Raw genomic sequence first — 27,243 nt, forward strand, 5'->3', positions numbered from 1 at the left:
AACAAAATAAAAAATTAGGACTTATTTTAAGTTTCTGTGTAGGCTCAGTGTCTGGTGGCTACACAGCATCTCCCTCTTGTCCGCTTCCTGCCTTTTCTCTTCCCAGAATTCTCCTAGTCTGGTAGCCCTGCTTATAGATCCTGCCTGGCTACTGGCCAGTCAGCATTTATTCATCAACCAATAAGAGAAACATTCACAACACACAGAAGGACATGCCCCATCATCTCTTTTCTGTCTAATTAAAGGAACGTTTTCATTTTAACATAGTAAAATTACATATACAGAACAGTTGTCAAGAAAGAAATATAGTTAACAATATTTAGTCCATTAACATTTGGCATAATTTAAAGAAAATATTCTGTCATCTATCCTATCTTTGTGAATCTAAAGTTTTATCATAACTAAGGAAAAACATAACCATGACTATCTGCCTTCAACTCCATCAATGACCTTAGAAGGATGATATATAAACTCTGAAACTGACAGAGACATCTCACTGCCTAGACAGTCACTCAAAGTTTTTCTGTAACGTTGGGGCATGCAATTTCATTTTACAGGCCTAAAGTGTTGGGCAGACTTCAGCGAAGCAAGAAATTTGAAACTGTCCAGCCTGTATTGCCAGTTTGTCAGTCATTTTTCTCTGTGTCCTGCAGACTCTTTCATGAAGCAAGAACCCTGAAGGACTGTCCCATCTTGTTTTAGCAAGTTGAGCAGTCACTTTCCTGTGGGTCCTGTATGTCCAGTTTAAACAGTATACATACAGTCAAATAGTCTAAGCAAGAGCAGTTTCTTGGCCAAATGGCTAGTCTTGCCATATTGAAAGCAAACTCCATAAAGAGTGTCTTTGATGCCCATCTTCCTCTCTGATGTAATTGGAGTTGCAAGGAGTATGAACAACTGTAATAAAACCACTTCAAATGCCATATTCTGTCGGTTTTTAAAGGTTTTGAAGATTATCTGTCCATTTTAAATATATCTCTGTATATCTAGAAAATCTAGGTTTTGATTATTATAGGTAGCTATAATCTGTATTTAATTATAGATTATGTTTTTAAAAGAGCTGTATAAACACAATACCTAAACAAGAGTAGAAATAAACATATAACAAAATTGACCTTAAATTTGTATCAATAACCCAAATCCATACCAATGCAAAGTATACATTTCGATAATATATTTCCTTTTTTTCTTTAGAAAGAAATTTATTATGATCATTAACTATTTATAAACAACCTCATTTAGATGAAAACAGACATTTGTAAACAATATTGGGGATGAGGCCATCATTCTCTCCAAACTGCCTCCTCCTGTATGGGTCACTGTCAATCCCAAGGGGAACCTGAGAAAACACAGAAACCTGTCTAAATGCTGGCTGTAGTGGTCTGCAAGGCTGCAGTATCCCAGCTGTCAGGGGGACCTTGCATGATCAAACCATGTTAGTCTGGAAGGAATCCACACCTTTTCATTTTATGTGGAAACAAAAACAGAAATACTTTTCCCCAGTAACCTGTCCTTGAACTTAAATTTTGGAGTCAAAGCATATTTAAAATATATAAATTGAATTAACCCTTCAGTATTTCTTTTAACAGTTGTTGTTATTTCCTCAGCAGTCAAACAATTTAAAGATAACAGAACAGCATATAGTATCCAGACTCTCTATCATTTTATTATTCTTTTTTTTTTTAAACCATTTTATCCTGTTTCTTTTTCTCTCCCAAGCCTACATATATTTTTAAATAAATACACTGTAAACCTTCAGAGGTCTTTCTTATTCTGAATCTGTAAGTCTGTATCTTTTCTGGCCATGAGTCTTTTATCTGATAAACAACAACATTGCTAAAATGAAAGCCACAGCTGCATTAGCCACCGTCTATCAAAGATGGCGGTGGGTACCTTTACCGCCAGACCTGAGAGCTGTGCTCACTGCCTTGGTCTATGCTACTTTCCAGTATGTTGCCGGCTTGGAGATGTGGTCACTGCCATTGCCAGCTCTCATTCACACCATTAAGTTGTTAGCAGAGCTCTTTAAAAGCCTTGTGGGTTTTTTGCTGCTTATGCTGAGTCATGAAACCTCCCTTAAAGGGGCTGCACAAGTCTCTGCTTGTCTCTAGCAAAACAGAGCCCTACTGAAAAAAATGATGCTATCAAGAAGCATTGCTTGTCTTTGTTCTTTTGTTTCTAAAATCCTGTCTTAAGCTTTGTTAAGTTTTAATTGGAAGTTCTTATTAGTCACGTTGAAGACACTATTTAGTTATGAGTTGCTTTTCCACTGGCCTGGTCCCAGAGCCATTCCAGCCCCAAATAACACACAGAGACGCTGTATTAGATATAAAGCTGTTGGTCAGTTACTAGATTCTTATCGGCTAGCTCTGTCTTAAATATTAACCCATTTCTATTAATCTAAGTATTATCACATGGTCTTATCTTACCAGAGAGAGGGCCTAGACCTCTGGTCTCTCAAGTCTCTACATGTTGACTCCTCCCTATTTCTTCTTCTCTCCTCCTAGTCTCCTAGTCCCGCTTATCTTGCTTTCCTATTGCCCAACAGTGCTTTATTCATTAACCAATACGAGAAACATATTTACAGAATGACATCTCCCATCAACCATATAGTGTACAGATACATGGTATTGTATAATGATTTTATATATAATGAAAAACATTACATCATATAAATTTCTAAAGATCTCTTGAAATGTAAAACTCTAGAACCCTATTTTTTACCAGTCCATACCCTGATACATTTGTGTGTCTTGCAATTTGAATGGATCTTTTACCTAGGAATAATTTAGAAACATGTGCATTGGTCATTTGGGTATACATTCTTCCCAAGGTTGATATAGTTCATCAAGAAATCATCTTTGTTAATATGACCACCTAGCTCAACCTAAACTCTTAGAAGCAACTAAAGGTTTCTAGCTCAGAATTGCAGAAATACATTTTCTGAAGTTCTGAATTCTGTTTAGGAGATTCTATCTGGCACAAAAAAAATGGGGGTGGGGGACGGACACAGCAAATATTTCCAAGGTCTACTGTTCCATTTGTAAATAGTATTTATTCAGTTTTAAAATCTGAATATTTTACTTTGCCAAATGCCCCTTGATTCTTTCTAATAGAAATTATGTTCTCTGTTAAAAATAGCTAGTTGGGGTTTTGTTTTATTTCTTTGTTTTGGGTTTTGTTTTGTTTTGAGACAACAGCATTCTTTGCTTTATAACAAAAGCATTTCACCCATACCTCTCATTTTATCAAAATCAAGAATGAGGGCTTAATTTGTTTAATTATTTTAATATTAACAGTTTCATTGAGGACAATATTAAATGAAACTAGCTTTCGAAGAAGCTGTACATATCAGTAAATGATATGCAATGACTAGCCTGTTTGTATTCACTTGCAAAGTTAATACTGTTAATCCACCATTGCTCTTATGCCATCTGTGCAAATGTCAGTGTAGTGGGGAGGGCAAATAATGCTTTAATATTGTTAGTAAAATTGGCCTTGTGACCTATTAAGAGGATTTCAGGAAATCTCCTTGGATCCATACTAGTAGTAGCAGTGGTGTAGTGTAACGGCTAAATTGGCATGTTTTTCAAAATATTCTGAGTTGTAATTATGTATATTGAATATTATTTTTTCCATATTTTTCATAGAGACAATATTACAGCAGTATCCTCAGCCAAAGAGTTCTAACCTTTGTACTTTTTTGTAAATGACTATAAGTACTTACTTCTGTAAATTCTGTAATTCTACCTGACTCTGAATTTTTGACTGATAATTAGGCAAGGAACAATTAATTCTTACTAATTCAAAATGAGAGCAGACTTCATAAAGACTTTTAAAGATAAAAGGCTCAAGATAATAATTTTCAAAAAGAAATGGCACTTTTACTTTTAGTGTGATAATACTGCAATTCAGTAAAAAATAAAAAAGACAAAAAAAGAAAGAAAGAAAGAAAAGTGCTTCCCAAGATATCCTGAAAACTTATTGGCATACACCAAACCCTCTTTTAAATAACAACCTAACAGTAGGTAAATAATATTATTATGGTTTGACTGGAAATGGCTTCTTTAAAATTAGTTTGGAACATTCAAGTCTCAAATAGTTTCATGCCTGAAGTATACAGCTCAGTTATGGACTACTTAGCTAGCAAGCACAGGTTTGCTCCCTCACGTTACAGATTGAAAAGAATCAAGATGAGGAAAGAGGAAGGAAAGGGGCAAAAGAAAAATGTTGAGAATCTTCAAATAAAAAAATATAAAATTTCATTCAAAATAAATCATATTAATATTGTTGGACTTTCACATATGCATATCATTGTTCAGCTGATAGTCTTTCAATACTCCAGACTATTTTAATGATTCATATTAGATACCTGATATCTACAGACATTTTAAGACTTATTTTTAATTTATATATGTGCATGTTTTGCCTGAATGTATGTATTTATGTATTGCACCATATATGTGCCTGGTGCCCAAAGAGGTCAGAAGAGTATATTGGGTTACCTGACTCTGGAGTCCTGGTTAGGGGACCATCACATGAGTGCTAGGTACTAAACCCAGGTCCTCTGGAAAAGCATCAAGTGCTCTTAACCACTGAGCAGTCTCTCCAGCCCCCTCTCTGTATATGTTTGTAGTTAGTTTATTTTCTGGTTGCGTATTGCCCATCCTTTCATCTTTATAAAGACATGGGTGGGTTTTTTTGTTTGTTTGTTTGTTTGTTTGTTTGTTTTATTTTGTGAAGTTTTTTTGTTGTTCTTTACTTTGTAGGTTTTTGGTTTGTCTGTTTCTTGGGTTTTGTTTTGTTTGTTTGGGTTTTTTCTTTTTTTTTTTTTTTTTTTTTTTGTTTTGTTTTGTTTTGTTTTTTTTATTTTTTTGCTATTTACTCTGGTTTGATAGCAAAGCAGATATTGAGATTTGAAAGATGGTCTCTAATAAGTTAGACATTATCCAGTTAGTAGATTTAGGCATGTTTTGATAAGTCAGTTAACAGTGTAACATACATATGTTACATATAAATAGGTGTGTGTGTGGGTGTGTATGGATTTTCCAAGACAGGGTTTCTCTGTGTAGCCCTAGACCAGGCTGTAGACTAGGCTGACCTGAAACTCAGGAATACACCTGCCTCTGCCTACTGAGTGCTGAGATTAGAGGCACCATACCTATCTGTAATTTATCTTTTGTGAGTGTGTGTGTGTCATTTTTCACAGAATTTTACATTTATTTCTTCATTTCAGCTTTTACTATGCTTTATATGTGACTGTAATGAAATGAAATATCCTCTCTGATAGTTATTCTTGATTGTCAGCTTGACAATACTCTGCAATTACTTGTAATATTTAATATTCATAGAACTACACTTATCACCAAAGCCTAGTATCAGTCATACTAAGTACCAATCCAAGATCAGCTGTTAGGAGTATTTTTAAATTGTTTTCATTTTGTTTTGTTTTGAACAAGATTTTCGCCAAGCATTCCAGGTTGGCCTTAAAATTCAGCTTCCACAACCTGCTAGGTGCTTTAATTATGTGTTGTATACTTCCATGCATGTCTGTTAGTAACTCTACTACTTTTCTTTTCACTGTAACAAAATACCTGACAGTCCCTAGCATCTCTGGAAACATGTGAACTTCACTGAATTATGCTTCACATTCCCAGCTTCATGCAATGGCTCCTCAGGGCCTCTGTGTAGGCTTTCCAATTGTGCTACACATTACCAGCTCTCATCAGCCTGTTTTTGGAATGTTGAAACTTGCTTAATCTCTGCAAAACCAATACTGAATTGCTGATGCCAAATTCTGCTAAAAATGTGAAAGGTGGCAGGCATTAGCCAACCTGTTATCGTAGCAACAGTGGCTTCAGAGTACCAGCATAGCTGAACCTGAAAAGATATTTCCCATATGATCCCCTTTAATCCCAATACTCTGGATGCTCTATCTTCTCAAGGACTTTTCTTTGAAATTAATTTTTAAAGGAGTTTGCATGTTTACACACTGGAGCCTTTGATGGATTGAGTTTTAAAGGTAGGGTACCTTTCCTCTTATTGTAATACCTGGTTAAATGGAGTCTAGCTTAATTTCCCATGGAACCCTTGATTTCCTTTGATATTTCATGGGTCTAGTTTCACTGTCCATATATTTGTTGGCATTCTAGTTATCCTCTTTTCAGCAGAATGACCTATTGAGTTTGGTTTATAGCAATGAAGTTCTCTGTCTCACAATTCCAACCACTCCAACCATGCTACCTCTTCTAACAAAGTCATATAAAAAAAAAAAAAAAACATGGCTGTGTTTATCATAGCAGTACCAAACGCCAAACACCTGATGGAGGCCATTTAACTGACATGGTTTGTTCTGACTCATAATATAAGGGAATGCAATCCATTGTGATGGACAAGATATGACAGAGCCAGAGCTCTGGTCCTCAAGGACTGTTTCATAGTGACTCACCATGTTGATTTGATCCTAGGAAGATATTTATTTTTTTTAAATAGCAATCATTGGACATAGAATTGACAATTTACAGCTTGACAATCTATAAATGTCATTGTCTCCCTTTTTTTTTAACTTTTTTTTTAACTTTAAAGAAGGAATGTGTATCAGTTATTGTGGTCCATAAGCAAAATGTGAGTATTTGAGAGACAAATACATGAGTATACTGAGTTTGAGACAACCTGAACTATATAATGAATTGAAATACAGCTACCTAGTTCCTGGCCTACATGGTAAGACTGTCTCTGTAAATAAACAAGCAAATAAACAAAGAAATAATATGCATGTTCACTTTAGAAAATAGGAAATTCATAGAAAAATAATTCTTACACAGTATCTCATCATAATGTACAGGTATTAATAGCACAAGTTCTAGAATCCGACATACCTGAACAAGTGACTCTTGCATGTCTCTTTAAAATGAAGCATATTTAAAGGAGTTTGTACTTTTATGGAAGATGAGGTCTTGACCTCAGCTCCTTTCCTGGTATCTTAATACCAGATTTTTTTTTTCCCCACATGATAACACAGTTGGCCTCTAGCACAATTAATTCTCCATAGTCTCGCATCTAGCCTTCAGAAATTGCTTTATCTCTGCAACCTTTTTAATATAAAATGAATCTATAATGATATTTGCCTCATAAGGTTGCTTGAAGAATGAACTTTAAAACTGATATAAAATCCTTAGCACAATCTTCGAAATATGTTGGCTCTTATTAACAGACTGTAACATGTTGTTCACTTAGTAATGTGAACATTTTTCTTTTGTGAACACTTTATGATATATATTTTATACAATTTTTATTATTAGCTCATACTTTAGTATATGTAGCAGTTTTACCACTCTCTACTTTTGTTTTTGATTTTCCAATTATATAAAAATGTTCTGGGTAATCTCCTAAAAATTGTTTTGAGATTTCTCTTAATTTAATTTGGGAATTTGCATTAGTTCTGCATTTTGAAAGAATATGCAGATCCTTTAAACATGATTCCAATAATTCACATTGATACCCAGAATAGTTCATTACATCTGTATGAATTCAGTTTGATGAAATATTTGAAACACTATTTATTTAGTATTTGCACTTAAATGAGTCATTGACAACATTTAAAAATCATGTTAACTTCCCTCACTTGTTTTCCTGCCTTAGCACTGTGGCTCTATTGGTAGCTGATTTGGTTTCCTCTGGGGTGATATTTTCTGGTTTTAAACACCTGCCAGGAAGCAGGCTCATGGTCTGTAAGATTTCCTACTTTTCTATCACCCTCACGACACTCTTTCTGTTGCCACACTTTTAGATATAAATTTAGTTCCTACTGTGACTTTTTCCTCTTACTGAGGTTATAAGAACTGGCTGGTATATAGGGATCCCAATGGCACATCACAGAGGAAACCATTAACCTCAAAACAAGCTAGGTAGACATTAGTTCTCATTGTAGCTTAGATAGTTCCCCCTCCCAGCTCTGCATGAAGTCATAATAATTGACATGTTATTCTTAGGTTAGCCCGAAAAGGCTTTATGAAAGTTCGACTTAGAAAAGTATAGAAAATTAAGCAAAAAATATTTGGCTGTGTTCAACTTATTAAAGAAATTTCAGTAATTAAAAAAAATTATGGACTCAATATCATATGAAAAGATAATATTGAATATGCAAAATTATTGCAGAGACACAAAGTATTCAAAGTAAGTTCTAATGTGAAACTTTACATCTTTCTGAGAATTAATGGAGTTCAGTTTCTGACTCTTTAACATGAAGATTTTAAATTGGATTGCCTTTTCAGGTCCTCCTTATCTTTGATCATATTTTTCAGCCAACTGAATAAAAATGTTATTTCTCTTTGAATTCTTCTTAATTTTCAGTTAACATAATAAAACTTAGGTTTATTTATTTAAACTTTTGTATTTTATACTAGTAACAAAATTAAGATTTTTAACTGAAAGTATATTAGCTCCACTTAAGATCTGTTTCATTGTGGTTAAGTGTGTATCTTCTGAATGAAACTTTGAATTTTCTTGGTATTATCTTGAGTTTTGTACAAATTGGAACACAGGGAAACGAATTACAGAAATAAAAGAAATAGCAAAATTACAAATGAAAGGTTTTAGATGAAGAAAATATCTTTGACTCCTACATGTATTTTAAAAATATTCCTTTGGTGTGTAAATATAGTAAAAAAAAAAATTCTTTCATACAGTTAGGCATTGTGGCTCAAGCATATTGTCAGAAAACAGATTTAAAAAATATGGCCTGTGCAGCATTAATATTGCAGTTCAATCTGGATCAATACCAGGTCCCATTGGTTATTTTAATATAGTATATTTCAATGAAACCATTATTACTTCATATTATAAAATGATAGATATTCTAAAATTATATATGGACTGGCCCAAATTTCAGAGTTAACTATTCATTCTATTTTAATTGAGAAGACACAGACTCATTGTGAAATTTATTCACTGAAAATTTTAGTGTATGTCATGTATCATTCACCACATCAGCTGAAGATATAGCAATAATGCAGCTGATTTGAAAATAAAACTTTCACAACAAATCTTTAATTTTTTTTGCTGGAGCCTTTCTAATCATGCAAAAGAAAATAAGGAGACTGAAAATCAAGAAGAAACATTTCAAAAAACAAATTTATGCAGTAAAGACACATGAACAAAAGAATATCCTCACTAGAAATCTTCTAAAAACTTGAAAAAACATAACTATTGCCTTCAGGTTCATTATTATTTGAAATTGTTGTCAGTATACTACAATAGCAGTGCCATGAGATTATGAAATATAGTGTCTGTATAACATGCAAAGGAAAAGTCGGGGAGGGTGAAAAGGGAGAGAACCAAAAAAAAATTTTTTTTTGTTTAACCATTCAACTTATTCCTAGAAATTAAAAAAAAAAAAATTACTAGAGGGGCCAGATTGACCATCATAACCCAAAAGACAGAGGTCTAAAATACTAAAAAAAAAAAAAAAGAATCAGGAATACTTTATATGATGGACATTGCATAAGATTTAGATTTCAGAGCATTTTGCATTTCAAGTTGAGAGATATTTAACCAATTGTCTATGCAGTTGTTCAATACTCTAAAAACTCCAAATTTTTAACTAGATCTGTTCCCACCAATTTTGGATAAAGTTTAGTCAAACGCTATAAACATTATACAGTTTAACCTCTCTAAAGAAGAATAAAAGTAGATAACAAGGTGAGACTCTTAACATTATGATGAAAAGCAAATTCCTAATGCTACTCTTCTGTGACTTCTCTTTCTCATTAAAAAATAAATATTTGAACTAACTGTAAACTTCCTTCATACTAGTCTTTTATAATTGACCATTGAAATTTGACTAGAATACATTAGAACATTGAATTTTAAAATATATTGATTTCATGCTGAAGACACAGCTCACTCAGAAAAGCATTTGTGTCACAAGCAAGCATGAGGACCTGAGTGTGATCCCCAAATCAAAACAGAAAAGAGTCACAGCTTTGTTGTATAAAAACAATGGAAGTCACATTACTGGGGTGGCAGTGGCATGCATACATCTATTGGTCTTGCTGGGTAGACAGACTACTCTATTTGGTGATTTTTCAAGGAAATAGAAGACTGTCTCAAAATAAAAAGTGTATGTCACCAGAGGAACAGCACCTGTGGTTGTTCTATGACTTTGACATACATTCATGCACATACAAACATGCACACACATGCAGTCTACTAATTTCACTTTTCCCTATTCTTTTGAGTTGTTGTCATTGTAAGATACTATTATCTGTTTCTAGAATCACAAAAAATATTCACATGAAACTTAAATTGCAAGCACTTCTTTGAGAATTGTGTTAATTTTCTGAAGACTTTTCACCATAATAACTTTAAAGACTGTGATCATAAAATTGAAGTTGAACATTGACAATTTCCTTTCCAAAGTTTCTGTTTGTTAATGAAAAAGGACCATGATTTTCAAAGAGAGCAAGGAATGTTATATAGGAGGGTTTGTTGGGAGGAACAGGAAGAGAAAAATTGTGTTATTATAGTATAATCTCAAAAATAAAAGAAAATAAAATATAAACAAAAAGTTTATATATCATCCCTGTAATCTATATAAATCTCCCTATCCTCCGATTAGCTTCCAATTTCAGATGAGGCTGGGCATGCGGACTACTAAGTTTCTGTGCTCACACTTGAATTTGTAATAGAAACAACTTAGAAAACATTTCTATGATCTATAAATATAGTAGAAGGTAAATTTTAGTCCATAAAGCTGGACGTCATATCATATACCTATAATCCTAGCATTCAGGAAGTTGAGGCAGGAGGATTTGTGCATTGAAAGCCAGACTAGGTTATACAGGAGGTTCCAGCCCAAACTTGGTTACACAACAGGATTCTGTCTCAATCATATCACAAATAGGAAAATACATAGGCATATACATATCCATTTTATAAGCATCTTTTTTCAGTTCTCTATATTTCCAGACCTATTAAGGGACTATAACTTTAAACTATCAACCAGCAGAGGTCAAGAACTGCTGAAATCTTGAAGACACTTCATGTTATCTGACTTAATGTAATTTTAATATTTTTAGACAAAAAATACAATAAAGAAAATTGTTATCACTTGAACTTGTAAATGTTTTTCAAAAGCAATATAAGTCGTTATGTTCTGTATTTTTATAGGAAACTGCAAAGAGTATCTTTATAATCCAGGTACTCTTAATTTCCATTTGATGTTGACATCCTTTGGTGTAAGATGTTCTTTAAGGTGAAAGAAATGAAAGAAGAGAAAGAGTAAATGTTGGGAACCAAATTAATTCTCTATTTGGAGTTCTTTTCAGTTATTTTTAAATTTGCCAATTCCTTTTCACAAAGGAAAGTAAGAATTGATTGCCTTTTTACCAAAACAGTTGATGCCAAATAATTTGTAAAAAAAAAAAAAAGAAAAGAAAAGAAAGAAAGAAAGAAAAAGAAAAAGAAAAAAACCTATTCATTTCAAATATTGATATAATTCTTGTGTATTAAGATGCTTGTCAGTTTGTTTTGGGGTTTTGTGGGGTTGTTTGCTTATTTTTTGTTTGTTTTTTTAACTAGAAATTTTATTATCTCAGTATTTCCCTGTAACCTATATATATTCTGAGACACCTGAACATGAATCTGTACCCTGCTTCTAGAGAATAAAATTTGTAATATAGTCAGTTATATTATTTTTCTAAGAACTTTAACACCTAGGATATGTCATCATGCATCTCATGGTGTCTGCCAACACAAGAATGAGCCTCACACTTAACTTAATAATGCTGATTAGAATGAGACTACTTCCAACTGAAGTACAGGACTAAGTATAAGACCACTTGGTCTGAATCTTGCTAAGTAAGTGTGTGTGTGTGTGTGTGTGTGTGTGTGTGTGTGTGTGTGTGTGTGTAAGAGAGAGAGTGTGTGTGTGTTTGTATCCTTTATAACTCAGTATGGCTTTGAATACTCCTTAGAACTAGCATTATATGTGCACACCACCACACCAGGCTTTATTTCTCCTGTTTTATCTGAAAGAAAGATTCAGATGCTTTGAAGTAGTGAATATATCTAGCATTGGTCTGGCATTAAAATTTTCTGATTGGCAGCATAATTGTTTAATTGAGAGTCATAACGACAGCTGAACAACCTCTATGCTTGAGTTGGCAAGCAGAGGAACCTCACTGTCACCAGTAAGAATGTTGCTTGTTGGGACTGAATTTTCCACTTAAAGAACACTCATGTTTCTTGTCATACCATTGATGTTTTCTGATATTACAATAGAATAGTCATTTATACACTTAAAGAGAAAACATGCATAGGTATATTTGTAATTCTTTGTTTTTTGTAAGCTAAATGCAAATGTAACACTACTCCAGATACTGCTTCATCAGAAGTCCCCAAGATAATCAAAAGTAAGTGCCAATTTCCTCCTCTCAGGAATAGTGCTGTACCAGAAACTGAATTCTAGAGATCTATTTGCAGAGCATGTCATATAGCCTCTGGGTTAGTTAACTCCTTAATCTTATAAGAGGAGCCTAAGTCAATTGATGTATTGCATGTACTGCTTACTAATGTGTAGAAAAAAATTTAAGTTCACTTTTTCTTTATTCTGTCTTTTTTACCCATCTTCCCTCATTGTAGCAAATTAGACGGCCGGATGAAAGCAAAGGAGTTGCTAGTAGAGTTGGATCCCTCAAAGTAAATATGTTTCTAACATTTTTTGGCAAGATTTTGTCTATAGCCTACACTTCTTCCTTTTTGGAGGGTGGAGGGAGGAGGAAGGGGGCTTTTTCCATTTTCCACCATCCCATTTTTTATTTTAATATTTTTATTGGCTGTTGGGTCATATTATTTTTGTTTTGTTTTGTTTTCAGCTACACATAGAGCAACCAGCTGAAGGCAAGCTGCCAAATAACTAGCTTTGAAAGGCACCACAAACAAGAAAGGGCATCTGCCTCATTCATTATATGTGCCTGCAATTTGGGCTCTAGAGTTAACCGTTCCTCTGACTGATGTCACCGGTTATGTATTAAAATTCCTCTTCAACAGAAAACTAATACATTTTCAGAATGTCACCTCCTCTTTTAACCTATTTTATTAAAACCATTGAATTTTATTTTAGTGTCATTACCAGCTTAATTCATTCCAGAATAAAAAGTTATTTTGAATTAATAACATATATTGGCTATACATCATGTTAAGAGCTAGGAAGAAATGCTTTATGATGCCACTATAATGAACCCATATACAGATTTTAGTGTTAAAGTACTCTTACTACCTCTGATTTTTTTAACCTTTAAAAGTTAATGTAACATTAGGCGAAATATATATATCGAAATATTTCCCAATTTGTACATAATGCACTAATATACAGTTAAGGTTCTTATTTTATGATCCTATTTGTTAATGGCCAAATTCCACTTGGTCAATATATATTAGACTCTTGGTACTCTTATCATTTATTTAATCACAATGAAAGGCTAAAAGAAAATTATCACTGACTACTTTTAATGATGCCACCATAAATACAAGCTAGAAAATTGTTAATTATAAAAAACAGGCAAAATTAAAGTTAAACATTGTTTTATATCTCAATCACAAATATCCTCACAGAAGTAGCAACTATGAAATTAGTGAAAATACCAAATAATTCAGTGCACTTGGGATGTCATAAAATTCACTAACTGTATTAAAGCCTCATTAATTCAGTCATTTCTAATTTTTCCATAGTTCCAATTTACTTCCACTTAACAGTTTTAAAAAGATGAATTTCTGTACTCTTTCCTTCCCCTTGATTCTTCTGCCTTCTTAGTTTTACCTTTTTGTTGTTTGTGAGTATGTGCAAACATGAATGCACATGGATGAACCTGTGTTTGTATGTCTGTGTTTTTTATTAAGAAAAGCCATTCTCTGTTCCGTAACATTGCCTCATAGTAGTTATTTTTTTACATTTAAAGTTACTTTTGTAATGGATGGGACCTGGTGATGTGTGCCTGTTTCAAAATTAGGGTACTTAGCAGAATTCAGTCAATAAAATGTAGTGATACACCAATAGCATGCCTCGCTGTATCATACTCTACATTTGTCTTAAAGACACAGTAATTCTATTGTGGTTTACACCATTGATTAATACACAGGTTCAGCTAAGAAGATAAAAGGTTCTAAAAATAATTGATAGTTAACTGAACTTAAAAATGGCATCTATAACTGTAGTACCTATTATAAAATAATTTGCATGTATGAATGAATGTATGTAACTGAAGTTCAGTATTAAGATATATAGAACTTAAAGTTATACTGTATGTATCTTTAAGATATTTGATACATGCTTAAGAATAAAACACTCATAGTTCAGTTAATTTGTTTCAATATAGATGCATCCTTAGATTGGACACTGTGCTTGGAGAAAAAGACAAATTTCCTGGTCTTTAAATATGTTTATGGTATGTATCTATCAAGTAGAAAATCCTTAGAATGAATCTCCAGGACATTTTAAAAATAGGTATAATATTTACTTAACTATTTTGGTAGGAAAATGTATTTGAACAAAATAAAATGTTGGCTTCCTGGCTCCAGGAGGCCTAATTGATGGAATAAAAGTTCTGAAAGTTCCACATCACTTCCAAGTTGGAGGAGATTCAATCTACATTAGATGTCACCGCACAGCAACCTTGATACTTGGTGAAGGGGGCCCACTTTGTGGCCATTCTAGAATATGTCCTCTTCCCCTGAAAAGAAAACAAGTTGCCATTTCAGTTTATGTTCTGACTCACCCAATGCCACTCAAAAGTTATGGGACCCAGAAACAGCCTCTTAGAACTGCTCAATTTTATTCCTATCTTGTTGCTCACTGATACTTTTGTTAGGGAGCAAATGATTGGGGTTCAAATTATGGCCTTTTAGTCCCCCCAGTTCTAAGATTAGAATTTAACCAGAGAAGAAGTGGGGAATGCAAGGATGGAAAAATTTAGCCTAATTTTCCCTAGACTCTGCCCCCTAGCAATGAGGAAGCAAAAGGTCATTCTTGACTGTTTATGACAGGGCGGTTTACGGACAGCACCTGTGAGTGAATATGAACAGGAAATGAGCCGTGCCACACCACCCAGAAGCCCTAGCGGAAGCAGACTTCCTGGGCTAAGCATGGGCTTGGATAGTTCAAATTGATTGGTCCACACTGGATGCTATGAGATGATTGGTTTGTGATGTGTGGGCTTTGTTGTAACCCTATAAAAGCTGTCTGAACCCTGTACCAGGGTTCCCAGTCCTCTACACCCCCGCCCCGTGAAGTATGGCTGCGAACTCCATGCATATAAAAGACCTCATGCTTTTGAAAAAAAAAAAAAAAAAAAAGTTGGCTTCCTAGTCAAAAGTTTGTTGAAAATGTTACATTCTTATGATATAGAAAAATCTGTGGTGTTTTTAAATTTTGCCAAAGGCTGGTGGGGTTCTGTCAGGTGTCTGGGCTCTCCTCAAGACCCTACAATTGTTCCACTGGCCTTTCTAGAGAGCTGGCCAGCCTGCATGCCACTTTTCTATTTTCAACAAAACACTGCTACATAATGATTAATTTCACTAGCTTCGGTTTTTTGTTGTTAATTTAATTTTAAAGCACGTTTTCTTGATTACTTATTTTTAAATATAGTTTATATTATTTGAAAGATCTTATAAACTACCAAATCATTTTTTAAAGATAAAGAGCTATTAAATTCCAGTTGCCTAATGAATACGTCATTATCCTCTTAAAAAATTAAACTATTAAAAAACAAATAGTATCTTTCCTAGTGAATTCAATGGACAAAATATACATATGAAATGTTTAGCTGAGTATTCTGTTCTCTGCATCCCTTTAATGCCAATTATCTGTGTGCATCATAAAATGCGCTTTGCAAATGAAAAATTGTTACTTAAAGCATCAGACAAAGTTGAAGAGATTTTGGTCCTAAACTGACTTGGCAAACAAAGGCCATTCTATCTTGTGCAAATTTATTGCAAGTGGTCATTAGAATATGGTTTAATGGATTAATGATCTTTGTTTCCAATTATATATTTGGTAGCTAAAAGGTTGGTGACGTATATTTCAGAAATGTAGGTTAGGGATATAATTAAATCGTAGATGTTCCAGTTGTCATGACACATACAGTATTTTAATTTATAAAAAGAATAGACCTCTGTATGAAGCCTAGAATTTTGAAAGTAATACTAAATTTTATTTATGTCTTAAGTGAATGTCTCTTTTTTTAACACTTGTAGTAGTACAACTACTCTTAATATGTAATCAGAACTTTCTTAGTTAAATCATTGCAAAATATGAGACATATCCTTAGATTTATAATGTATTGAGAATAGTGACCAAAAATAAAACCACATGAGGAAAAAATAATTTTGCACTTAATCAAATGTGTGAACCTAGTATGGAAAATATTAAAAGTAATGTTCCAAGATCAAACGCCAGTACATACAATTTGTTTTTTGTTTTGTTTTGTGTTTTTTGTTTTTTCAGTTGGTTGGATTGCTTTGGTTTTGGTTTTGGTTTTGTATTTGGGTATTTTTGAGACAGGATTTCTCTGTTTAGCACTGGCTGTCCTGGAAGTCACTCTGTAAACCAGGCTGGCCTTGAACTCATTGAAATCTGCCTGCCTCTGCCTCATGAGTACTGGGACTAAAGGTGTGCACCCCCATCACCACCTATCCAGAAAGTTTTACAAATAAAAAACAGGATAAAATAACCAAAAGCTGTGCTTTGTATACGTAATATAAGTTCAAGTAAATTCACAATGAACTTTCTTTGTTAAAGAGTGGTAAGAACAAGGTGAATCTGAATATTAAAGTATTTAGAAAGAATAGTTGATACATGGTTATGAAATCAATATATGGAGAAAAACAAGGAAAGGAATACAAATATTCATCATCCACAAGTGTGTGTTTTTATCTAATATATACTCTGTATAGGATCATGATAAATTAATGTTAAACTAAATCTGTTCATTTTTAAAGGTTTTGGAAAACAATAACATGGAATATGACTCAAAGGAAGATTATTAGAATATAAATTAATTAATATAAAGATGATTTAAAAACAAAACAAATGTAATAATAGAATTGTTTAGCATGCTAATGTAAGTAAAGGAATGTTACAAAATGAAAAAATCAGTCGATGCATAAGGATGTCACTAAAACTGAAAGTTGTTTTAGGTATATATTTTTAAAATCAGAATTAAGTCAAAAGGAAACAAACTTTTTAAATAGTAATGTTTGAATTTTTAATAATCTAATTGCTTGCATTCTAAAATAGAGCTGGTATTAAATAAGCCATTATAAGTAATGAATTGGATTTCTGTATTTTCTTCCTTCTTTTACTGTGGTATTTTCACTCCAGTCTTAGTTCTGAATTAATTTATTATATTTTATGAACTATTTATTACCTATTAACTATTATGTCTTATCATTGGTAGCATTTGTACATGTTCATCCATTAAGTTCTGTGACTCACAGCCTGGCAAACTACACCCTGTGGGTCAAATCTTACGTTTTATAGGGCCACACACTAAGGATTTTATTTCTCATTTTTAAATGTGAGGGTTAAATCAACATTTCATGTGAAAATTACATTAGTAAATATATTCTAAAATAAGTACTTATCAAAATTGCTATTCATTTGAATATGAGCTTCAGCTGTTTCTGATGAAATGCAGATTATGCGGCTCGGAAGAACTACAGTGTTTGCTCTCGGACATTTCACAGCCAAAACTTGCTGAGTCCTCCTGCAAATGTCTAGTGTGTCAAGAATGCATAGACATAGTATGTCTATAATGTAATAGTGTTACTTTAGAGTTGTGACAAGAAGAGCTGCTGAATTACTGAAAGAGTACCTTTAGGTCATTGTGCGTGGAAACACATTGAAAGATTTGTAACCCAATAAATATTTTGAACAAAACCCAAAAAATAATAATAAAAATTAAAGGGCTGGAGAGATGGCTCAAAGGTTAAGATTAAGTATTGCTCTCACAGAGCACCCATATAAGTTCCAAGAGCTCATACTAAATTTCTTATAATTATCTTTAACTACATTTCCTTGGAATCAGATGCCTCTGGCCTTCATGGATACCCATTCTCATGTTCATATACTCACACATGAGTACATATACATAACTAAAATAAAGTTGTTTAGGACACAGTGTAACCTGACATGATCTATCATTATATTTTTGTTCTTAATTTTACATTATTTAATTACCCTCTCCACATATATCCAACACACTCACACACATGCACACACACGTAAGCCCACAGAATTAATGTTAAACCTTCAAATATGGGAACTGTCATACAAAATATTGATTACAAATTTGTGCTAAGGGTGTACTTTATAAGGATTTGGAATAGAGCTCTAAAGGCATTCTTCTCCTAAACTTTTTAAAAAATATTTTACAGTGTTTCATTGCAAACATTGCATTTTTATGTTTATTACCTCATTATATCTTAGTAAAGATAAAATGATCACCTTTTATATTGAGTTGAGTCTCATTACTCACCTAACATCTGAAGTGGAATTTAAATCGAGTAAGGTACCCTGACATGATAAAGCAATACACTGTACTTTAATATGTAGCTCTTGGTAATCTCAAAAATTGTCTGTATTGGATCAATTAACTGATACTGAGCAGGAACACATGGCTGGAGCATTAGTCCTTACATGAATAAGCTAGACCTTACTAATTAGACTTTCTTCAGGCACATATAAAACATTGTTTGAGCTGCCTATCCTGTTGGATAAGCTGTCTTTTAAATTAATTTTGCATTTTATAGTAATTAAATTATAGTAAAATCCTAACCCTTGTGGTAGATGATCTGTCATAAATATGGCTAGCCTTTAATAATGATGGTGGTAATTTAGTCTTGGGAATAATATCTAAAATGGGCCACTTTTACTAATTTTTACACTATTAGAATTCTCTTGACATGAAAAACTTATTCCTGAGATTTCATTGTAATGAAAATAATAAAGCTCTAATTTATCCTATGTTTTAAATCAAAAGATAAACACTTCAAATACTATAATACCAAAAAGCATTTGAAATAGAAGTAAGGTATTTACTCATCATAGAATTGCCCCTCTCAAAATTTACTTTAAGCCTGGTGGTTGTGGCACATACCTCTAATCACTTGGGAAGCAGAGGCAGGTGAATCTCTGAGTTGCAGGACAGCCAGAACTACACAGAAACCCCATCTTGAAAAATAAAGACAAAAATAAGTTGACGTTAATACAAAAATAAGATACTTCAGCTTGATAAGTTTTCCTTGTAATAGCAAATAAGAACTGAGTAAAAAAAGAGGTAAGATTCTCAAACTGTTTTAAATAGATTAAGTGTGCAAAGCATGATCTCCTTAGAACCATCTCTTTGCTAAGGAAACATTAATGTACTAAGTTGCAAAGATGTTTCATTTGTATTTTAGAAACTACCTGAAGCATAAGTGGCAATGCTACTTTATCCCAAATCCTTAAGACAATAAACTTAAAAAGTTCAGAAAATTACTTTAGTTTTTTAGTGATAGGTGGAAAGAGTTCGTGTATTCTTTAACTCAGTAAATACTTAGTGAACACCTACTATATCCTGCTGATATAGGTACTAGAAATATGTTAAATAGCAAATCTGATAACGTTGTTTCTGGTTTGTTCACTTTGTCATCCTTTCCAATTCCCTACTTTGTATTCTTAAACTTCATGCAGAACTTACAACTAAATAATGCATTGGTAACTGTTTCAGCTCACTTGGCATAGTAAAAATTAATGTAATACTAGGCCACAAAATTTAACATGCTTCATCACATGTTAAGAGCAAGACAGAGCATAACCTCTTCAAAGTCATAATGGTCAGCCTGGAGTGATGGTGCTGTAGCGTTAGCCACTCAGGAGCCTGAAGAAGGAAGATCATTGGATCTCGGTGACAAGCCAGGGACAAGGCTAGATCAGGGAAATCACAACTTTAGGTATAAAATAGCTATTTTAAGGAACAGTAATAAAATAGCTACTATAAAACGTTGGTGAGCTATACATGGTGGCACATACCTGAAATCCTAGCATGGGTAAAGGACTAAATGTAGAAGCCAGCCTAAGCTACATGGTCAGTCCTAGCCCATACTGAACCAGATAGACAGACTCCATCTCAAAACATGAGGGAGAGAAACGCACACAGAGGAATCAGTGCATAAAAACAATAAATTCAGAGAAAGAATATATGTATGTTATGTATGTGTGTATATATATACATATATATATACACATATTATATTTTTATGTTGTTGCCAACATGTATTAATAGAGAAGGGAGTTGTTCATTAATACTGAAAATCAAATAAGAAGAAAGTATATCAGAGTATTTAAACTGGCTTCCCTGCCCTTTTTGCAGAATCATATAGAGATGTACAGTAGATATAGGAGGCCATTGAAGATCAGTGTGGCACCATAGGAAAAACATGTTTAGTTTTGTTCTTTCTCCCTTAATTGAGCACCTTCTCAGCAAGTTCATACAACAACCTGTCTGAATAGGGGTATCAGCTCTATAATTGTACTTTGTTGTTGGTTTTTTTTTTTTTTTTTTTTTTAAGAATATTAGCTGGGTTGGATTTTGATGTTTCTTTGTTTTTTTAATCATGAAGTTCTCTTTCAAATAACCGAGTCTTGAGATGTATCCCCTTGTCAGACTGTTTTATTATTTATATGGCAAATTTGTTGTTGATAAAGCCATGTAAACCTTCTGAAACCCTTACTGTTCTATCGTTTCCTCTTTAACAGTGTTTTCTTTTCTCCACTGCAAAACCAGGCTCGGCTTCCGTCGTGCTCATCTACCTATAGTGTATCTGAGGTATATTTTGCACGTGTCTTTTTACATGGTCAATAACATGCTCGCACTCACTTTTTTTTTTTCTTTTGCCTTAATTTACTTTGCCTTGCACTTTGCCCTTGGCTGAAAGGGATAAGAGTATCAGAGGGAAAAAGACACCAGTTTCAAGAGAAACTACATTCTTGTCAAAATAACTTGACTTCCAGTACTCCTGGAAGCCACTGAAATAGCTAGCACTCAAATCGCCAACTTGATTATTATTACTACCTTTCTCTGAAACGGGTAATTTAAGCTTAGGTTGTCTAAAGAAAAGCTGCTACTTTGAACATATGTGTTTGTTACTGATACTGAAGATTTGAATTCAATTAGTGAGGATCCCTTCCTATTATACAAACACATAGAAAACCTTCCAGAATTGACTATTAAAGGGGAAAAACTTAAGAAAAGAGAAACTATTTCATTTATGTATATTTAAAATGGAAGATTTGTTCCATCTTTAACATCTTTAAAAATGCTTAGCCAGGTGGTGGGTGCCACATGCCTTTAATCCCAGCATTTAGGAGGCAGAGGCAGAGTATCTCTGAGTTCAAGGCCAGGCTCATCTACAATGCCAGATCCAGGACAGCCAAGGGTATACAGAGAAACCCTGTCTTGAAAACAAAAAGAAAGATAGGATTACTTAGTTTCTTTGTTACTTGTGCTTTTCTTAAGATTCTTATCTTACAGAAGGTTATAGTAATTATGAGAATCATGCTTTTTAAAAAATATATATAATATAAAATAAGACCTATGTTCTTGTTTTCTTAAGGTTTAATTTCCCCTCCTTGTTTATTAAACAAGAGCATCCTGTATTTTCTAATTTCTGTAAATTCCCAAAATATTGTTGACATCATTTGATTATATAATGTGCTAAGTCTGAATTCCAAAGCAAGAAAAAGGTTGAATAGATGTAAAGAAAAAATATATTACTCTGAAGAAAGGGACATTAATAGCATATGAAATTTAAGATATCAGTTTTTTTTATAACAACATATTTTATGTAGTTGCTATAAATATTTGCACACCAATATTGTCAGTGTAATTCTGATCATAAAAATATTATACATGATGCCATTGCTTTAAAAATGGCACTATCTAAAATAGCAATTTGTGCAGAAAAGTAAACAAATTAGCATCTTTAGATTTCAAATTTTAGGAAGTTTCAAAAGATATAATGTGACTAAATATATATCCTAATAATGTTGAATTTAATGGGTCAATAAAGTACAGCCATCCTTTACAATTTCTATTTCCTAATTTATAACTGTCAATGACTTTTTTCTTTTATAACTGACTTTGTAGAGAGATTTTTTGTCAGTCAAGAAAGCATTTCTTCTATTATTCACAATCCTGATTATATTAAAAACATACTGTAATACAACAAAGAGAATATACATAACTCTTAAAGAACTCAGGAAAAGAGCCATGAAAATAATGCAAAGCTTTGAAGCTCCCAATAAGAAGGATTCCTGAACAAATGAACTACAGGGCCATCTATATTCTTCATTTGATATTTTCTTTGTTATTTTGGTGTTTTAATGAGTAAATAATGCTTGAAACATAATATAACAGCTTTAGCATAAACATACTATGGCCATGTATTGTGATACTATCACTATCATAAGTGGGGTTTCACCAAAAGCTGAGGGAATTTTAATCAAGATTTTCAAGCAATATAAAATACTTCTTATAAGTAAATATTCATGTAAATATATATGGAAATTTTAGGCCCACAAAGTTATCTTAGAAATGATGTTCTTACTGGGGGTCTTGGTTACTTACCTCCATGAAGATGAAAAACAATACTTTCCTCTTTGAAAAATCATTATGGAAAAGCAATTACTAAAACACAAATTAACTAGGCTATCAGCAAGGACTTTTCGAAACCATAGGTGTATATCATCCCATCATAACATTTTCATAGGCCCTTTTAAATACCACAGGCATGATTCCCAGTGTAACAAATATATAACACATTTCTTTCTACCACTTCATCTAGGCAATTCTCCATTTCTCATGAGAGTGTATAAGAAGGCTGCCATTGACATCATCTCCAATCACAGCCTACAGCATCCTTCAGGGTATAACTTTCTCTGTGACAGCGTGTGTGCAGGAGGGCTCTCGGGTTTGAATGTAGAACTGGCTTTGGGGACTTGTGTATGCAGTGGCATTTGCTCCATGACATTCGGCTCTTTCAGGAACATGGACTTCATGAGGGTTTGTTTTTCTTTATTGTGACATGTGGGCTCTCCTAAATTTTCATAAAGTGTGTTTCTCACTTGTCATTTGTGATAGGGTTTCTCTAGTCTTCTCTGCCATTCTTCTGTGATCTATCTAGGTTTATAATCAATCCAATAAATTTAAGAACAAATATGGATATAATATTCATGTTAATAATCTGTACAGAAAATGTCTTCTATAATTTTCTTTAAAGCTGGTAGCTGTTTCATAAACCTTAACTTTTAAGGAATATTCTCATGTCTCAACTTTTCAATGGAAGCCTCTTATAGGACTAGTGTAAACTAGTTTTTATAGCAAGGTTATGTAAGTTGCCAGACCTTTCGTCACTCAATTGTTCCCCTTCAATGAGATCATCTTCACCTTACATCTATTTCTGAAGAAATAGTTTCTAACTCCTAATATCACACATTGACTTTCCCAGTTGAATATCGATATTTTGTATCCATTTATAAGATTAAAATATTAAATGTCACTCAAATGAACCTATCCCTGGGTTGTAAAGAACAAGATAATCCATAACCTGGTGTGGCTGAAGCTGTTCTACAAATATGACCCCATGACCTGTTTTTTAAAAGTAAATAAATAAAATATATCCCATAAAAGGAAGAATTCACTTCCAAATCTCCAACTGATACTCAACATTTTCAGCAATGTTCTTGTAGTTTATACTTTTTTAAAGATTGCTTCAGATCTAGAGATGTAGCTCAACAGTTAAGAGCTCTTGCTACTCTCTCTTTCAGAGGACACAAGTTTGATTCTAAGCACCCACATTGGACTATTTAGACCACCTGTACCTCAAGCTCCAGGGAATCTGACACCCTCTTCCAACACACATGCACGTACGCACACACAAACAAAATAAAATATTTAAAAATATTGCTTCAGAATTTCCTTTTAAACAAAATTCAAATAAGCACTGTCTCATGGTAGAAATGGTATTGATTATGCTCTGTTTAAGAAACAGTAATATACCAGGTTTGGTGGCTTACATCTTTCATACCAACATTCAGAAGTCAAAAGGGAGAGGATCTCTGTGAGTTCAAGGCCAACCTAGTCTGCATGATGAGTCCTTAGACATCTAGAGCTATACAGTAAGATGCTGTCTCAAAAAAGGGAATATATAATAGAAGCAAATATAATATGATTGTGTGGAAATAACACAGTATCTAAAAAGTAACATAAACATTCAACTTATTTTGAACTCTTTTTTATTTTTATTTTGGAACTCTTTAAAAACCCTCTTTTATGTATCAGATTTGTCAATAGCAAGTTGATTTAGTTTCTTTCAATCCTGGGCAAACCAGAACAATTAGCCACTTACTCTCTGTTACTGCTCCAAAGAAGGTGGACCTTCCTATGTCTATGTTGTTTTTGTTGTTTTTTGGTATAATTTTTATTCCTTGTCTACCAAAAATGCCCTCCTCTACTTTATACTCGTTCGTCTTCTTTCAGAAACACTCTTCTAACAACTTCTGTTTGCCATCCACTCAAGGGAATTGAAATTGTACTTACAATTTTACCCTACATTACTTCTTCTTCTACAAATCTGATTTTTTTTTTCTCTATTCTGTACCTGTTGGCAATCATCTTGATATCTTAAGACTGTTTTCTCATGTGTCCACTGTAGCAATATGTGACACTACCCAATAATTAAGAGCAGGAACTTGAGAGTTATCTTTCTCCCATATAACTAATCAAAATCCAACAGATTTTGCTTTTTTTTTTTTTTTTTTTTTTTTTTTATGTCCAGAACCTGTACCTCATTCTTTTAGAACTACCTTCAGTGATGTATTTGGATTTCTTGTCAGAATTAGTAGATTAGTCTCCAGGTTAGTTCCCTTCCTATCGTTGTCTATTCTACAAATAACCCATCTTCCCCTTGTTTGCTATAGTTAACATGTTAAATATTGATGTAACTATACCATTCCTCTATTAAAATCAGTCAGTAGCTTCCATGATTTCTAAAATAGCCCTGTACGCACATGATCTACCTTTTGTTTTATCACTCCTGCTCATACCTAAAATTTCCCAGTTCCTGGGGTCACTAACATATATCAATTGCACTTACTTTTTTCTCCAACTAATGCCAACTTATATTACCTAACTACATTATTTACCCTTAAAATTTTCTCATAAGAATAGATTGAATTCTCCTATAGCTTTCAAAATGAATCTTGAGCCAACAGCTTCATTTTGGACTTTTAGCATCCAAAACTAAGTAAATTTCAGTTGCTTTAAGCAACACCCCCCCCACAAACACACCCCACCTAAAAATCCTTTTCAAACATTCCACCTCTAAGAAGCCTTTCTTGATGTACTCTATTCAAGCCTTTTTTTTTTTTTTTACATATCCTCTAGCTGTTTATACTACTTTCATCAAACACTTACAATGTGTGTTCATTTGACTTTCTTTATTGTGTTCTGAGCTGCTAGAGGTTAAGGATGACTCCTTTTACTCTATACCTATTTTTAAATTTTAGATCATTTCAGGAAAACAATAGATATGGTTTTGATGAATGTGACTTATTCCCTAACTTATTTGTAATGCTGTTCACACCACTAACAAGTTATAAAACTAGGTTAAGAAAAGGCACTGACTTAATTTCTTTTGGGTTGTTAACTGTCAATATCCCTAAGATTTACATTTATTTTTAATTCCCTATAGCATATGTTAATCTATATGAGTAGCATGCCCATTTTGGGCAGGGGAGGAGAAACAACAGCGTATAGTTATTTGTATTGTTACATCCATAATTCTTTTGTTTTCATTTTATTTATTTTTTATTCAATTTAGAGACAATCTTGTTTTACATGTCAATCCCAGGTCCAGCTCCCTCCCATCCTCTCCTTCCCCCCCACTGACCCCCTATCCCATTACCTTTCTTCTCCCCAGGGAGGGTGAGGACTTTCATTGAGGATCTTCAAAGTCTGTTACATCATTTGAAGCAGAGCCTAGGCCCTCCGTGATGTGTCTAGGCTGAGAGAGTATCCCCCTTTGTGGAATGGGCTCCCAATGTCCTGATCCACTACCAGAGGCCCCATAGACTACCCAGGCCTCCTAACTGACACCCACATTCAGGGGGTCTGGGTCAGTCCTATGCTGGTTTCCCAGCTGTCATACTGGGGTCCATAAGCTCCCACTTGCTCAGGTCGGCTGTTTCTGTGGGTTTCTCCAGCCGGTCTTGACCGGTTTCCTCATCACTTTTCCCTCTCTACAACTGGATTCCAGGTGTTCGGCTCAGTGCTTGGCTGTGGATCTCTGCTTCTGCTTCCATCTGCTACTAAATGAAGTCAAGGAGTTTAACTGAGGCTCATTTACTGGTGAGCCTGGCGAAATGAGCTCCAGGTTCAGTGAGTGAAGGATTGAGAAAGAGACTTCACATCTACCTCCAGCCTTCTGTGCACATGTGCAGAGCTCAGTTTCAATTTGTAGCTAAATTTTAATCCCAGCCTAGGAACCCCAGCCTTTACTAGCTCTGTTGTGTTAAATTCTCTGCCACTACTACTCAAATAATCTTCCTGTTATCCCTGTAAAATTTTAATGATAGCACTTTTTTGAATGGTAAAAATTAAACAGCTTGGGCCTGGAGATGTAAGAATGTGTACTGCTCTTCCTACATTGGGTCGCTTACACCAGTCCAGCTCCAGGGTATCCTTGCACGTCTGACTCCTACAGACACCTACTCACAGATACTTTAGCCATAATTTTTAAAAGTAAATATAAATCTTTTTAAAAACTGAACAGCTTAAACCGGGTGATAGAGGCAGAGGCAGGTGAATAATCTGTGAGTTTGAGGCCAGCCTGGTCTATAAAGCTACACAGATAAACCCTGTCTTGAAAAAAAAATCTGAACAGCTTCATACTTCTCTTAGTTAACTAATATTCAGATTTAATCAATAATTACCCATTCTTATCTATTTATAATAGTAAAGGCATAATGTTAAAGATACTTTTAGCTCAAAGGAATTAATTCAGATTTGTTGCTTGATAATTTGTCACACAGTGAAATATGTTTTATATATAGTAACTAGAATATATATATATATATATATATACACACACACACACACACACACACACATATATATATATATATATATATATATATATATACATACT

The 27,243-nt window shown here is 33.6% G+C and overlaps 1 protein-coding gene across 12 annotated transcripts in view; it reads left to right on the plus strand.

Moving 5' to 3' along the window:
- The window catches only part of Gphn (gephyrin), a 360,226-nt gene that overhangs the window by 217,245 nt on the left and 115,738 nt on the right, over positions 1-27,243 (plus strand). For 4 of the 12 annotated variants that reach the window (XM_051196176.1, XM_051196182.1, XM_051196178.1 and 1 more), the window contains one exon: positions 12,643-12,699. The exons of 4 other annotated variants lie outside the window; for them this stretch is intronic. In XM_051196176.1, coding sequence (XP_051052133.1) covers positions 12,643-12,699 — 57 coding nt within the window. Of the gene's footprint in view, positions 1-12,642; positions 12,700-20,822; positions 20,865-27,243 lie in introns of all 12 variants that reach the window. 4 more of the 12 variants (XM_051196174.1, XM_051196175.1, XM_051196181.1 and 1 more) reach the window with 2 other exon arrangements.

This window comes from Phodopus roborovskii, unplaced genomic scaffold, assembly GCF_943737965.1.
Source record: "Phodopus roborovskii unplaced genomic scaffold, PHOROB, whole genome shotgun sequence".
In the NCBI taxonomy this organism is placed as follows: Eukaryota; Metazoa; Chordata; class Mammalia; order Rodentia; family Cricetidae; genus Phodopus; species Phodopus roborovskii.